Raw genomic sequence first — 16,298 nt, 5'->3', positions numbered from 1 at the left:
TATGTGGCAAGCCGTGGCCAAGTTCAAAGCGTTGCTCCCCGAGGCCTCCAAGGAGTTCTGAGCAATCCTCAATGAGAGAATGACTGCGGCCAGGGCGGCCATCCAGACTACATCAGACGTTGCGGATGTAGCTGCCCACATCATGGTTTCTGCTATCTCCATGCTTGGACAGCTATAACTTCTAACTCCTGGGTCCACACAGTGAAGCAGGGTTATACCCTCCAGTTCCTTTCTACCCCCACTTCCCACCCTCCTTCCACATCCCTCTTCAGGGACCCATCTCATGAGTCTCCTTGCAGAGGAGGTAAAGGGGTTACTACAGCTGGGTGTGGTGGAAGAAGTTCCTCTCAAATACAGGAACAAAGGGATTCTGTTCCCGGTACTTTTTAATCCGAAAGGCAGTCTATGGCTCATCCTGGACCTGTGACACCTCAACAAGTACCTGAAGAAGCTAAAGTTCTGCATGGTCTCCTTGGCTTCTATCATCCCCTCCCTGGATCCGGGAGAGTGGTATGCCACCCTCGACTTGAAGGATGCATACTTCCAAAATAGCACTTTTTCAAGGACACAGACACTTCCTCTGGTTTATGGTGAGGCCCCATCACTGCCAGTTTTCAGTCCTCCTGTTTGGCCTCGCGACAGCACTGAGAGTGTTTACCAAGTGCATGTCAGTGGTAGCGGTTTACCTCAGGTGCCGGGGTATCCAGATCTAACCGTACCTCAATGACTGGCTGTTCAAGGGCAGTTCTAGGACTCAAATCCAAAGGTATTTTGCAATACTTCAAGCCACGGAGTGCTCCCTGGGCCTCCTGGTAAATGCAGAGTCAACATTAGTGCCAGTGCAAAGGATAGAGTTAATCAGAGCAGTCCTCGACTCAACCTGCGCAAGAGCGTTCCTGACACTAGAAGGGTTTCGGGCCTTGACAGACCTCATCACTGAGGTATCCCCGTTCCCCCATACTACAGCCAGGGTCTGCCTGTGCCTGCTGGGCCACATGACATCCTGCACATACATTATCCACTATGCCAGGCTCCGGGTGTGGTCCCTGCAGGAATGGCTGATGGCCTACTCCCAGTCAGGGATCACCTGGAAAACATTGTGAGCATCCCCCAAGCAGTACTCACCTCGTTGTGATGGTGGACCAATTGCGAGAAGGTCCTAGAGGGAATTACATTCAACATAACCCACCTCACTCCATCGAGTTGGTGTCGGACGGCTTGGCTGGGGTGCGCACCTCCCAGATCTCCAGACCCAGGATATGTGGTCCCCAGAGGAGGAGATGCTCCACATAAATGTCAAAGAACTCAGTGGTCCAATTAGTGTGTGGCGTCTTCCTACCTCACCTGTCAGGCAACACAGCCTCAATGTTGAACACCAACAGGCAAGAGGGAGTGCGCTTGTCAGCTCTCTGCCAAGAGGCACTCCGTATCTGGAACTTCTGCATTGAGCACGAGATCCACCTAGAAGCTTGTTGCCTTCCTGGCTTCAAGAACACGCTAGCGAATCATCTCAGTAGGGCTTTCTCCTCTCACTAAGAGTGGTTGCTCCACTGGGACATAGCCTACATGGTCTTCCAGAGGTGGGGAACTCCCCAAGTGGAACTGTTTGTTACCAAGCAAAACAGAAAATGTCATCGGTTTTGCTCTCGGCAAGGTCTCCCTCTCCGATGCCTTCTTCCTGTCATGGTCAGAGGGCCTGATGTACACGTTTCCCTTGATCCCGCTCTGCCAAGAGCCTGGCAAAGATAGAGAGAGAGAGAGAGCGAGCGCGGGTTATTGTGATTGCCTCAGATATCCTTGCCAGCACTGGTTCGGTACACTCATGAACCTGTCAGCAGCCCCTCCCTGGCCCCTGCCCAACTGACTGGACGTACTGTCACAGGACCAGGGTTGGCTCTGAATCTCCAACCTCACATCCCTCTACCTCTCAGTGTGGATGCTGTATGGCTGAACCCTGAGGAGCAAACCTGTTTGGAGGAGGTCCAACAGCTCCTTCTGGGTAGTAGGAAGTCCTCAACTAGACTGACTTACCTGGCCAAGTGGACAAGGTTTTCCTGCTGGGCATCCGAGGGTGGCATTTTTCCTCGTGCTCTTCCATACAGGCTGTCCCAGACTGTCTGCTTCATTTGAGGAACCAGGGCCTGACACAGGGCATGACATGATAGTCAGATTCTTGAGGGCTCAAGAGACTCTTCCTGTAGGTACAGACTCCTGTCCCGCAATGGGATCTTAACTTGGTCCTCTCTAGGCTTACAGGCCCCTTTTGAGCTGGTGTGTTCCTGCTTCCTTTCCCACCTGTCATGGAATGTCATGTTCCTGGTGGCAATGATGTTGGTGAGACGAGTCTCTGAAATTAAAGCCTTCACCTCAGAACTGCTGTACATGGTCTTCTACAAGGACAAGCTTCAGCTGCAGGCCCACCTGGCTGTCCACCTTCCATATGAGCCAGGACATCTTCCTCCTGGTGTTCTGTCCCAAACCGCACAAAACCAGTGAAGAGAGGTGTCTTCACATGGTGGACGTCCGAAGAGCTTTGGCTTTTTACTTAGCACATACCAAGCCTTTCCATAAATAAATTCAGCTCTTCATTGCTGCAGTGGTTAGGATGAAGGGCTGCCAGTGTCCTCAGAGAGGATTTCCAAATGGATTATTTCCATGCATAAAGACCTGTTACGACCTGGCAGGTGTTCCGCTGCCGCCAGCTGTTAGAGCCCACTCGACTAGGGCTCAGGTGTCTTTGGCCTTTCTGGCACACAGCCCTGTCCAGCATATCTGTAGAGCTGCAACATGGTCCTCTGTCCACACGTTCACTGCTCATTATGCCATCACTTAGCAGGCTAGAAATGACGCTGGGTTCAGTAGAGCTGTGTTGCAATCTACACATTTTGAACTCCTACCCATCTCCAGGGATACTGCTTTGGAGTCACCTAGTATGGAATGGACCTGAGCAAGCACTTGAAGAAGAAAAGACAGTTAGCTTTTTCATAACTGGTGTTTTTCAAGATGTGTTGCTCATGTCTGTTCCATGACCTGCCCTCCTTCCCCATTGTCAGAGTTTCCTGCAAGAAGGAATTGAGAGTGAGGGAGGAGCTGGCAGTGCCCCTTATACCATGATATGTGCGTGCCTCTTCAGGGGTAACAGAGCCAGTCCCCTGCAGATACTGCTGAGGTAAAAACTTCCGGCATCAGTGCAAGTGTGTGAGTACACACCCCTAATATGGAGTGGATATGAGCAACACATCTCAAAGAAGGTAACTGTTACGGAGAAGGTAACTGTTGGGTTTTTTTCTGTCGCTGTGTCATCAAAATCCCTAAATATATGAGAACATTGAAAGGGCAAAACTGAACAGGATTTTCTGTAGTTTCCTAGATAGTAAATAGTTGGGAGTTCAAGCTAGTTAGAATGTTTCAGATAACTGCCCTGCTGGCAGTTGACTTCACCACTATTACCGATGAGAGAACTTGAATGATTGCTGAAGTGTTTCAGGGTATGGTGGCAAACACTGAAAATTTCCATGTTCTCTCTGAGATTTTTGCTGGGTACTGCAGGTTCTTTGAGATTCCTTTTTGCAGAACATAGTACACCTCTACCCTGATATAACACAAATTATATATACCCTGATATAACGTGGTAAAGCAGTGCTCCGGGGGGGGGGGAGGGCGTGCACTCCTGTGGATCAAAGCAAGTTAGATATAACACAGTTTCACTTATAACGCGGTAAGATTTTTTTGGTTCCCGAGGACAGCGTTATATCGGGGTAAAGGTGTTTAATGCAGGAACTTGCAGAACTCAACAGTTACTTCTCTAAAGTGAGGTCACACTGTATTCTGAATGGTTGCTTTGAAATGCCAACTATCTGCCTTGTGTCTGTGTGTTAAACAAGATATCAATTGTAGCAGAACCTGAGGATAAAATCATTCGTGTATATTAGGTGTTCAGATGCCCCGGTGATGTTCCAGATATAATTAGAGATCTAAAAACATAACATTCAGTAATGGATCAATAAAACAAGTTCATATGCAGGGATAGGTATCAGTAATAGAGAAAGAGCTCCTATTACTTTAACTTTTGACATTACATGACACCGAAGAAAAGAACAGTAACTAAAATTATCAGCACATCCACTGAACATATAGCCATTTCTCATTTGAAAATATTGACCCTTCTGCATATTGCCTTTGAATTCAGTTCTGTTTTAAAGTAAAATTTTACAGCACAGCTAGATTCCCCTGCTAGTTTTTTTTTAACTCGAGTGCTTTTTCTGACTTTTTAGCTACAAAAGCTGGAAAAGATAGATTTGCCCAAAATAAGGTTGAGATATCTTTATTTAATCAGGCCCCTTTAATATTAGATTAAGTGCAGTTTACTCTTTTCTAGAGTGCTCTCCACATAGCCATGTAGTTAACATTTTTCCCTCCTGAATGACACCAACAAAACTTCATGAACCTGAACTGGTGTGATTACTGGTTAGTTGTGGTGTTCAGGCCATCTGCACAGAGTTCAGGTAAGGCTTGAGGTCTGCTTAGCAGCGTTAAAAATATCTAGATATCTCATTAGAGATTTAGGTGATTAACTTCAGCCATCCAAGTTTGCAAATCATGGTTGTATAATCCACTCTGGTAACTTCCCAAATTTTGTGCAGATGATAGTAACCATAGGTTTCTCTGTTGCTTGAAGACAAGAAATTAATCCAGAATGTACATTCAGAATTAAAATGAGTGCTAGCTTCTCTGGGTCTGATAACAAAATTAATGTTAAATTATTGATTGCTTTGCTGAGAGCTTGCTATGTAATTCACAGTAATGTTTAAATTTAATTTGCAAAATCACTTGCATTGTAACATTTTCCTTAATTGTCATGTTAAACATTGCTTGTTAATTGCTCGTATCTAAGCTTGGGCGTAAATAGTACTTGCTTAGGGTCTGATTTTGCAGTCTTTTTGTAAAGAAAACTCCTGTTGAAATCCAGAATTGTTAGACTGGGCCAGTATCACTTGAATAAAAAACTGATTTTTTTTTTTTATGTCATGATTTGTTTTTCTTTTTTCTGCACAGATGATCGTGTGGTTGGAGAAAATGCTTGATAAAATAATTAGCATTTTCATAATATTTTTGCTAGTGATAGGAACCCTTCTGCTAGCCCTGCTCCTTACGGCAAAGGTACAGTGCACCAAGAATTGTAATCAAAGTTGTTCTTTTAATCCCTTTTTTAAATGAAAATGTTACTCATGTCTGTGCTCCACTATAGAGTAGAAATGCTTTTGAAAAATATTTAGTAATCAAATACTCTTCAATCTATCCTGTTAATACTATGTATAGATGAAGAAAAAATGTGTATATGCAAAGTGTGTTACCCTAGTAAACTGTGAAGTAGGAGAATTGTGAGACGTATGATGATTTTACAGTACTAGTACGATAATTATTTTGCAACCTATTATAGCTGCTCGGTTTCAGTGAGTAAAGGAGAACACCTCAGATTCCTTAGCATCAGTGTTACTCTGGTGTAAATTATTGCAGTAGAATATTAATATTGTGAAACTATATTTACCAGTTGTTTTATCAGAAGAATGATATTCAAATGCACTGAAGCTCATTTTCAGCATAAATCTGTGGAAGTAAGGGAAAAGCATACATTTCTTTATAAGAATGTCTGCAACTCAATCTTATAAATATTTGTGAGGTGTGTAGGTATACATGCCTGTATGTAACTCAGTTTTGATCTCATGACACCACATTCTCAAGATCAGATTTTCTCAAACTGATTTTCACTATGCAGCTACTTTTTCTTCCCAATAGAGGTCACTCATTTAATGTGAACTTGTTTTTTTAACTCCTGGGGAATTCTGAGCCACTGCACATGGGCAGAATTCATGTGCCCTGCAGAATTTTTTGCTCCGCAGAAAATATTCTGCCTGCCAGAGAGGCACTGCAGTTACACACTTTGCCCACCAGGAGCTGCTGTGATGCCAGAATTGAGGGCAGCTGCTCTCAGTCAGGAATAGCCAGCCACAAAGAGGGGAGAGGGAGGAGAAGAGGCTGAGTTCCTCACAGTGCCCTGCTCATGGGGCCAGGTGAGGAGGCATGGGATGTGTGGGGGACAGACAGTATGGGGTGCATGGGACTGCTGCTGTGGGGGGTCACAGAGGGGTTCAGAAGGGCTACTGTCCCTGGGGGACAAACTGGTGCGAGGGCTGAATGGGGGTGCAGGGCCACATGGGGATGGAGGAGTAAGGGTGCAGGGAAATGAGGGACAGGGGCTGGCTGATTGGGGGTGCAGCGACACATGGGGATAGGGGAAGATGTGCCTGACTGAATGAGAGAGTCTAGGGATCAGCCAGGGAAGGCTCCCTAACTCTGTAACAATCCCTCCCTTCTTCCCCGCCCCCCAACCCCGTTTCATACTACTCCCACCCGCACCCAACAGCCCTCCAGGTTCACTCCCATGATCCTTCCCAGCAATTACTTTCCTCTCCCTCAGCTTCTCCATTACCCGACTCCCCCCTAGCCTTGGCACTGCTTTTGAGTGGTGCGATAAATGCGTTCTGTATTCATATGTCTAATAAGGAAACTATTTGTCAAACATTTCCTGAATCTTTTTTGTTGTCTATTGTTAGATATACTTGTTGACAAGTATTTTGAAATTACCAAAATAATTGAAACTAGTGTGATTATATTGTGTTACTTTGACAAATTCAAATTCTGCAAAATTCTGCATATCTTATTTTTTGGCACAGAATTCCTCCAGATGTATTTTTTGCTGTTTTGTGTTCATACTAAATACTTACTTGATCATCTTTGCTTATACTCTTGAAAATTATGATTTAAATATCTTGTTCTGTTAATTTAGGGTGGGTGCTAGTTTGTATTACATAACCCTTCATATTCCTTCTTTTGTCTATATTTAACTCAGGTACATCAAGAGAGCGTTCACTTGATTCAAGTCACAAGCAGCTTGATCAATGAGACTGTAGCCAATCACCCAGAGTGGGCAAAGTAAGAATGCTGAAATTAAGAGACTAGAGTAGATAAACAAGTTTCAAGGTGCTCTTATCTACAGTTTTTATATTTTAAAAAAAGACTCCTGTGTGGTAAGAAATGAAGGTGACTATTTCAGGCACATGCATGAATTCTGCTGCTTCCCTTCCCACAAATCTGGTGCTAAGCTGCGTTCCAGGCCATCCCTTGGAGTAGTGATCTCTCCTGGAGCTGAGCCTAGTGGTTTAGTTGTGGACCAGTCATGGCAGAGAGTTGTGTAACTTCCTTCCTGGTAGCTGTTTTGAAGGAGCTTGTCTCCCCAGACTGTAATGTAGGAGGGCAAAGGGGCAGTAGCCACATAGTCTGGACCAGAAAATTAACTGGAAAGCCCCTTTACATGATTGAGGGAATGATGGCAGAGCTTGCCCCTTTAAGGATAAGGTGTTGGCTGGGAAACTCTCTTGAGGGAATAGTAAGATTGAGGAAACTCTTTTGCCATGGATTAGCAAAGAAAGGAATTGGTCTGGAAAACTCCTTTTTGGGGGGAATTACAAGTGAGAATAAGTGGAAGGGGAAGGAGCATGTATCTACATGTAAATGAAAAGTATGCAAGTGTGAGAGAGGTAGTGGGAAGATTGGAAGGAATAGTATGTGTGATGAGAACAAATTGGAAGGGAAATGAAAGGAAAATTAGTGGAGAGAGAGAGAGATGAAAAGGGGTAGTTAAGGGGAAAGGAATTGATCAGTGTGCGAAGGGAGTGCTCACAGTGGATTGTGTGAATAGCGGAGGTAGAAAAGATCAATCTGAGGAGTGGTTTTCAGGTGGTACAGTTACAGAGGTATTTTTCACCTTTGCTTTTTATGCTGATTTAAACAAGTGAATGTTGGTTACACTTTTCTTAATCTCCAATTTGTGTAGACCAGTGATATTCAGAAAATTGTCTCTTTAAATGTGTCTCATGGCTCTTTGCAGCACATAATACTAAAACATCGTAATTTCAATTATTAACCAATCAGAATTGTTTTACTATGTTATTAACCAGTTATAGTTGATGAAATAATACTTAATCATTTTGCTGTGAGAATGTATATAAAACTAAATTTCCCCATCATACTGTTTAAATATGAATATATAGTACTATAGTAAATGAAACTAATGTATTCACAATATTCAAAAGAGCCACAGTAATGTTAATTGCTAATTTGGCTCCTGAACCACTGATCTCTAAGTATCACTGGTGCAGACCCTGCTGTCATGCACCAAAGGTTCCCTAGTGTGCTTTAATGTAGTACTATTTAACGTGGTGTGTTAAAGTGTACCAGCAGGGTCTACATAGACCAATTAATTTTCAACATGTAGCTGTATTTAGAAATCACACCCCGGTATAGCACATTACCCCATTTAGACAAACAAGCCCCTTGTTGGCAGCTATTGTGTGATTCAGCCCTTGCATTTGTAGAGAAGGTAGAAATTAGAGCTTTCATGCGGTTAAAAAAATTAATCATGATTAATCACACGATTAAAAAATAATAGAATACCATTTATTTAAATATTTTTGATGTTGTCTACATTTTCAAATATATTGATTTCAATTACAACACAGAATACAAAGTGTACAGTGCTCACTTTATATTTTTTTATTACAAGTGTTTGCATTATACAAACACAAAAGAAATAGTATTTTTCAGTTCACCTAATACAAGTACTGTAGTGCAATCTCTTTATCATGACAATTGAACTTAAAATGTAGAATTATGTACAAAAAACCTGCATTCAAAAATAAAACAATGTAAAATTTTAGTGCCTGCAAGTCCACTCAGTCCTACTTCTTGTTCAGCCAATCGCTCAGACAAGCAAGGTTGTTTACATTTGCAGGAGATAATGTCACCTGAAAGTGAGAACAGATGTTCTCATGGTGCTGTTGTAGCCAGTGTCGCAAGATATTTACGTGCCAGATATGCTGAAGATTTGTATGTCCTTTCATGCTTCAACTCCCGTTCCAGAGGACATGCGTCCATGCTGATGACAGGTTCTGCTCGATAACAATCCAAAGCAGTGCAGACCGACACATGTTCATTTTCATCATCTGAGTTAGATGCCACCAGCAGAAGGTTGATTTTCTTTTTTGGTAGTTCAGGTTCTATAGTTACCACATCGGAGTGTTGCTCTTTTAAGACTTCTGAAAGCATGCTCCACACCTTGTCCCTCTCAGATTTTTGGAAGGTACTTTACATTCTTAAACCTTGGGTCAAGTGCTGTAGCTATCTGTAGAAATCTCACATTGGTACCTTCTTTGTGTTTTGTCAGATCTGCAGAGAAAGTGTTCTTAAAAGGAACATGCTCTGGGTCATCATCTGAGACTCATATAAGATGAAATATATGGCAGAATGCAGGCAAAACAGAGTACAGGACATACTATTCTCCCCCAAGGAGTTGAGTAAAAATTTAATTAACGCATTATTTTTTTTAACGAGCATCATCAGCATGAAATGCATGAAAGCATTTCCTCTGGAATGGTGGCCAAAGCATGAAGGGGCATACAAATGTTTAGTATATCTGGCAAGTAAATATCTTGCAGTGCCAGCTACAAAAGTGCCATGTGAACGCCTATTCTCACTTTCTGGTGACATTGTAAATAAGAAGAGGGCAGCATTATCTCCCTGCAAATGTAAACAAACTTGTTTCTCTTAGCGATTGGCTGAACAAGAAGTGGGACTGAGTGGACTTAAAAACAAAACAATGTAAAACTTTAGAGCCTATAAGTGCAGTTATGTAACAAGAAAATCTAATATTTTTAAGTTGTACTTTCACTACAAAGATTGCACTGCAGTACTTGTATGAGGTGAATTGAAAAATATTTTTCTTTTATCATTTTTACAGTGCAAATATTTGTAATAAAAATTATATACTCTTTGTATTGTATGCTGTATTTAAATTTATATATATGAAAATGTTGGAAAACATCCAAAGTATTTAATAAATTTCATTTGGCATTCTGTTTAACAGTGTGATTAAAACTGCGTATTAATTTTTGAGTTAATTGTGTGAGTTACTGCCATTAATCAACATCCCTAATAGAAATGTGACAAAAATAAGACTAATAAAAACTGGCAGTTGTTGTGACCAAATAGATTACTCAAGGAGTAAAAATGTTCAAAAAATAGTAGAATTGCTAGATATCAGAGTTTCAGTTGGAGTACTTGTTTATCAGGATTTTTTCTTGAGTAAAAGATCACATTTTACTTGATTTCAAAGTTTAATAGAGATACATTGAAGCCTTGTCAAATTATCCAGCAGGCTCTTACCAAAAGATTTACCCTACTTGCTTTCAGAGCTTGAAGCGTACATACATTTCAAATTGGGCAAGAGAGAGACAGTTAAAATTTCTTGGAAGCTTCAGATATATAGGATTTTTGAGGGGTCAAACTCTGCTTGACAGAAACATCACAGTTAATAGCTCATTGAGATGAATGGAGGCAATTCACACCTCTTTTTGGCCCAAACACTTCTCCTCCCAGCATCTATGCAGAACTGTGTGGTTCTCTTCTGCAAGATTTGCGAAGCTGATTTAGGAGATACATATCCCTGGTACACTGAGGCTTGACTACTGGCCACAGGGTGTATGTCTACACTGGAATAAAAGACCCGCCGCATGGCCATGGCTGGCCCTGGTCAGCTGACTAGGGCTTGCAGGGCAAAAACTTGTGTGTAGATTCTTTGGGCTTTGAAGCCTGGACTCCAGCCTGAGCCTCAATGTCTGCACAGCAATTTGACAGCAGACCGAGGTTAGCTGCGGGTGTTCAATTTCTGTATAGATGCCCATAGAGTGGCTCCATTCCTTCAGAGTGACCTGAGAGTGGGAAAGGGAAGATTCTTCCCCAGTACTGGAAAAAGTCCCCAGCACACATCTTGACTGGGAATAAGATTTGAGCATTGGGTGATTTACATTGCTCTGTATTTCTAGGCTGTCTGTAAGTTCAGGAAAACCACACTGTATTTACAGTCCGTTCATATTTGGAAGGTTTGCAACCTTATGAACTTGAAAGGTAAGGTTTCCAAATTATATTTCTAACAAAGGAGCAGCTAAGAACCCCACAAGTGGCTAAACAATTATATTATAGCATACATACAGATGGACAAGATCTCTAAAGGTAAATTTAGTAAGTTTTAGAGTGAAACATAAATATAGTAATCTGTATCCTACACCAAGTTATGCTTCGTATGTTAAAAAGGTCTTCATCCTGTCATTGAAAAAGGAAGTATTCTAGTTTTAACAGGTGTTAGTTGGTACATATTTAAACTATAGGTGCTGTTAGTTGGTTGGAAACCTTTTTTGTTACTTATAGTGTTTCAGGCACTGTAGTGAAATGGTTCAGAAGTATTGGAGATAATTTTATTTATGCTTTCCTTCCTTAAAAATATCAGCTGGCTCCCTGAAGCTCAGGTCATTCAAAAAGCTCTCAATTCGGCTGCTAACAACGTGTATCAGTATGGCCGAGAATGGATTACACACAAGGTAAGAACACCTTATTTGTTTTAGTTTTAATGTTTTGCTTTTTGTTCCTTTCCAAAATCAGGAAAAGGAACAAAATCTATACACTTTTTCCTTCTTGTATTGTCAAATGGTATCTCTTGGGCTGTTTAGTTACCTTTACATGTTTTGCTGAAGATTTATTCATTCCAGTCTACTGTTTAGCAGAGTAAAGCCTATATTTGGGAATGATTTTAATAGTCTTGCTCTTCGTGGCTGCTGGAAACTGCTTGCTTTAAAGTGCTTGAAAATAGAAGTATCTATCCATCTCCCTTGTGACTATCCATGTGAAGACTCTGTAGAAAATGTAATTTGTTTCAGAAACTGCCCTTAGTTAAGCATTTTTCAGATGGTAGAAATGCATTGTCCTGAAAATGACCATTTTTGGCCAACCTATGATCTTCTGAACTTCCAGCCTCTAAAGTACAGAGTACATTGTAGACTGGGAGTTCAGTGTTCCTTGGGAGGGTGGCAGGATCTTGCATTGTCCTCACATAAGCATTTTGACACCTAGCACACCTCTCAAATGTCTTTGGGTGTATTTACTGTACGCAAGGATCTGACAGATCATTGTGCTTAGTGTTTCACTGGGGAGGAGTCTCATCTTTGTTTCCATTTAATGTGGCAAAATTGCTTGTTTCAGGTAAGATGTTATGTGCTGTCAGCCACAGTTTCTGAAATGTATACTGTATACCTGTAGACACTGTTGACTTTTTTGATATTTTTTTGGACCTGAGCCAAGCTTTCAGTGAAAATTTAGTGTAGATGTTATGCCTTTGAGTTCAGCCATAGCTGCTAGCTTCAAGTTGCTTCACATAATAAACACAATTTCTGTATGTTATAGCTCCATAAGATATTAGGAGACAAAGTGAACAACACTGCTGTGATTGAAAAGCAAGTGCTAGAGCTCTGGGACAGACTTTATCACTCTTGGTTTGTGAAGGTGAGTAACTGATACCTATTATACGTATCACTTTTTATTTTTTACTAATTCCTGTTAAATTTTAAAATAATACTTTCTAAGAGAGAGGTTTTTAAAAGCTGGTAATCTTTAGTGAAAGAAATTAATGAAGTGTCAGTTGAGACTTCAATTGCACAAGTCAGGTCACTCTAGAATTAGGTTTCCAGTTCATCCATATTTCTGCCCCTTTGCATATACGTAGTTACATGCATTTTTATACGTGCTATTTGATGTATGCTTAGTGTGTGTGTGTTTTAGTATGTCAGACCTTTGCACTGAATATTTATTCCTTGGAAGTAACATGAAAGCTATTTGTATATATGTTTGGGCAACTTCAGATTTAAATATTCATTTGAACGTGTGAAAATGCAATTTTAGTTTAGTGTATTTTCACTGTTTCTTTAAACAATTCAGATTCAAAGTATGTGTTAGCATTCATATTATGGGAGGCTCTAGAGAGAGAACAAAATTAAGATCAATTTTATTAAGTTAGTGTAATTTTTAAATGTATGCAATTTAAACATACAAAAAATCATAACATCGTCTAATGGATTTTTCTTTCCTTTCCTTATTTTTTTAAGTGAAAACAGTATTGATTGTACATGAAATTAAGTTCAATCTGTGTTCTATGAGACTCCAGTGTGAAGAACCTTTTATTTATAACAAACACTCTTCAAATGTTTGTAACTTAATAAGAAGCTCTCTCTATTTCTGGTAACAATATTATTTTAGAGTAACTATCAAAATGAAAAAGAAAATCAAGGCTACTTTTCTTGACAAGGTGATGTAGTGAGAGGTAATGTGGCTGTGTAATTAGGGTACCAGCAAGTAAGATACTCTGAACATGAGAGAGGGGAGACTTCAGTAAAATGAGAAGGCTTGTCAAAAATGTCCTAAAATCAAAAGTAAAGGAAGTGAAGTCCTTAGAGGTGGAGACAGGTATGGATGCTTGTGACTGTGGTTGCTGGAAGGGCTATTCTGAGAAGGCTCAGTTGAGGAGATTTGCAAAGAATAGGGCAGGCGATCCCCACAAAACTGGTGGTTTATTCTATAATTAGATACCCCTGGGGGAATTCTGCATCACTACACGTACGCAGAATTCATGTACCCTGCAGATTTCTTTGCTTCCCTGCCAAAAAATGACTTTCTGACAGGGAAGCAAAGGGAAGCTGCAAGAGCAGTCACGCACCACTCCCTAGCAGCTCAGGTACATCATTTCAGGCACCCAGAGCAGCCAGTGGAGAGGTAAATCACCATAGGACTGGGGACACCTAGCCAGTGGTTCCTACCCTGAGCCAGGATCAGCTGCTAGTCCCGGCTGGGCTGGAGGCAGGAGAGGATGGGACTTCCTCTTTCCCTGCTAGGAGTGGCTGGGGCTATGTCAGACCCACCCCTAGAAACCTCCCCCAGCTGCAGGAAGCTCAGCATCCTCCCCTGCTTCCTGCCCCCATCACTCCTCGGCTGTGTGGGGAGGGGTCACTGTATGGGAAGCTGCTCCCCCATCCACCCAACCAGTGTGCATCTGGACCTCCCTGCCAAGCCTCACATGGTACATCCAGAGCCCCCCAGCTCTTCATACCCTAACTCCACCCCACTGAACCTCAACCCCTGCATCTGGAGTCCCCCTGCAGCCAGATCCCATGCCTCTGGACCCCCACACCCAGACCATCCCCCCACTGAACTCCCCTGCATTCAAACCCCATTCTGATGCCCCACCTCCTGCACCACCCTGAGCCTCCACATCCAGACCCCCCATGCCACTGACCCCCTACGTAGCTGCATGCAGACCCTCATTCCCTCAGCACCCAGACTCCACTGCTGAGTCCTATTGCCCCTGCACTTGGACCCCCCCACAACGAGCCTCTGTGCATCCAGATTCTCCCCCCCCCCCAATGAGCTGCCCTGTTACCCAGATATCCCACTAAGATCTCCCACGCACACTTAGCCCTCACTGGACTTCCCTGGATCTTGCTGTGAGCTACTTGCCCCACACTGACACACTTTGGATGCAGAGGGCGCAGTCCAGGGTTTTGGGCAGGTCCAGCCTTGTGCTGTGTCAGTGTAGGTGCAGCGCTGACCGCTGTGTCTGCGTCCGGGGTGCAGGGTGTATAGGGTGATCTCCCCACCTTCCTGCAGCCAGTGGCTGTTGATCACCCACTGCTTGACTGTAACCTCGCATGTATTCGATGACAAACAAGTTGCAGGATTTTATTTATTTTCTTTTTTTCGGGCGACTCACACAGTTAGCAGGCTTACAACTTATATGATGTATAAAGTTCGTTACCCATCCCAGGAGATCAGACCACATACCCACACGTCAGTGCAATATTTTAAAATCTTACCCCATAACACTGTACAGCCAATTCTTATTAACTGAATCTAAGATTTATTAATAAAAAAGAAAAGAAAGATGCTATGGTTAAAGATAATTATACATACAGATATTAATAAAGTTCTTAGGTCAGTTTCATGGCAGAGTTGGTGAGGCTGCTGATATGTAAAATACTTCTGGAATTAATTTAAAAGGTTATAGTCCAGGGGTGGGCTAAGATTTTGGCCTGAGGGCCACATCTGGGTATGGCGGGCCGTGAATGCTCACAATGTTGGGGGGTTGGAGTGCGGGAGAGGGTGAGGGCTCTGGGATGAGGCCAGAAATGAGCAGTTCAGGGTGTGGGAGGGGGCTCTGGGCTGGGGCAGGGGGCTTGGGATGTTGGAGGGGGTGAGGGTTTGAGCTGGAGGTATGGGCTCTTGGGTGGAGCAAGGGATAAGGTGTTTGGGGTGCAGGAGGGGTCTGCAGGTGGAGCAGAGGGGGTCAGAGTGTGGGAGGGGGCTCTGGGCTGAGGCAGAGGGTTGGAGTGTGCGAGGGGTTATAGGCTCTGGGCTGGGGGTACAGGTTCCAGGATCTGGCCACAAATGGGAGTTCAGGTTGTGGGAAGGGGTTCCAAGCTGGGACAGGGGGTTGAGGAGCAGGGGGTGGGGGGCTGAGGGGTTAGGGTGCGCAGGAGAGGACTCTAGGCTGGGGCAGGGAGTTGGGGTGGGGGGGCTGAGGGGTTTCATAGAATGTCAGGGTTGGAAGGGACCTCAGGAGGTCATCTAGTCCAACCCCCTGCTCAAAACAGGACAAATCCCCAGACAATTTTTTTTCTTTTTTTTCTTTACCCCAGTTACCTAAATGGCCCCCTCAAGGACTGAAGTCACAACCCTGGGTTTAGCAGGCCAGTGTTCAAACTACTGAGCTATCCCTCCCCCCTGGGTTTGGGGTGCAGGAGGGTGCTGTGGGCTGGGACTGAGGGGTTTGGAGGGTAGGAGGGAGATCAAGGCTGGGGCAGGGAGTTAGGGCATGGGAGGAGGTCAGGGATGCAGGCTCCGGGCGGCTTCTACCTCAAGCAGCTCCTAGAAGGAGGGGCATGTTCCCCCTCCGGCTCCTACGTGAAAGTGCGGTGCCAGCCAGACGCTCTACATGCTGCCCCATCCACAGGTGCCATCCCTGCAGCTCTCATTGACCATGATTCCCGGCCAATGGGAGCTGCAGAGCCATCGCTTGGGGCAGGGGCAACATACAGCATCCTCTGGCCGCTCCTACAGGTAGGAGCCATGGGGGGGACTTGCCACTGCTTCCAGGAGCTGCGCAGACCCACTGCACATGCGGAGTGAGGCAAGCTGCTGACCCCGCTCCCCAGCAGGAGCTCGAGGGCCAGATTAAAAGGTCTGATGGGTCTGATTTGGCTCGTGGGCCATAGTTTGTCCACCCCCGTTATAGTCCAATAGGCAGTCTGTGCAGAGTTCGTTCAAACTCTTCTATGAGAAATTGCAAGGTTAATTCAGAATAG

The 16,298-nt window shown here is 43.5% G+C and overlaps 1 protein-coding gene across 1 annotated transcript in view; it reads left to right on the top strand.

Moving 5' to 3' along the window:
* Positions 1-16,298, top strand: part of TMEM245 (transmembrane protein 245) — a 141,303-nt gene that overhangs the window by 55,934 nt on the left and 69,071 nt on the right. Inside the window, 4 exon segments of the mRNA XM_032775312.2 lie at positions 5,056-5,160; positions 6,911-6,993; positions 11,402-11,492; positions 12,352-12,450. Coding sequence (XP_032631203.2) covers positions 5,056-5,160; positions 6,911-6,993; positions 11,402-11,492; positions 12,352-12,450 — 378 coding nt within the window.

Source organism: Chelonoidis abingdonii, chromosome 2 (assembly GCF_003597395.2).
Source record: "Chelonoidis abingdonii isolate Lonesome George chromosome 2, CheloAbing_2.0, whole genome shotgun sequence".
Taxonomy (NCBI): Eukaryota; Metazoa; Chordata; order Testudines; family Testudinidae; genus Chelonoidis; species Chelonoidis abingdonii.
This window is presented reverse-complemented; position numbering and strand designations above follow the sequence as displayed.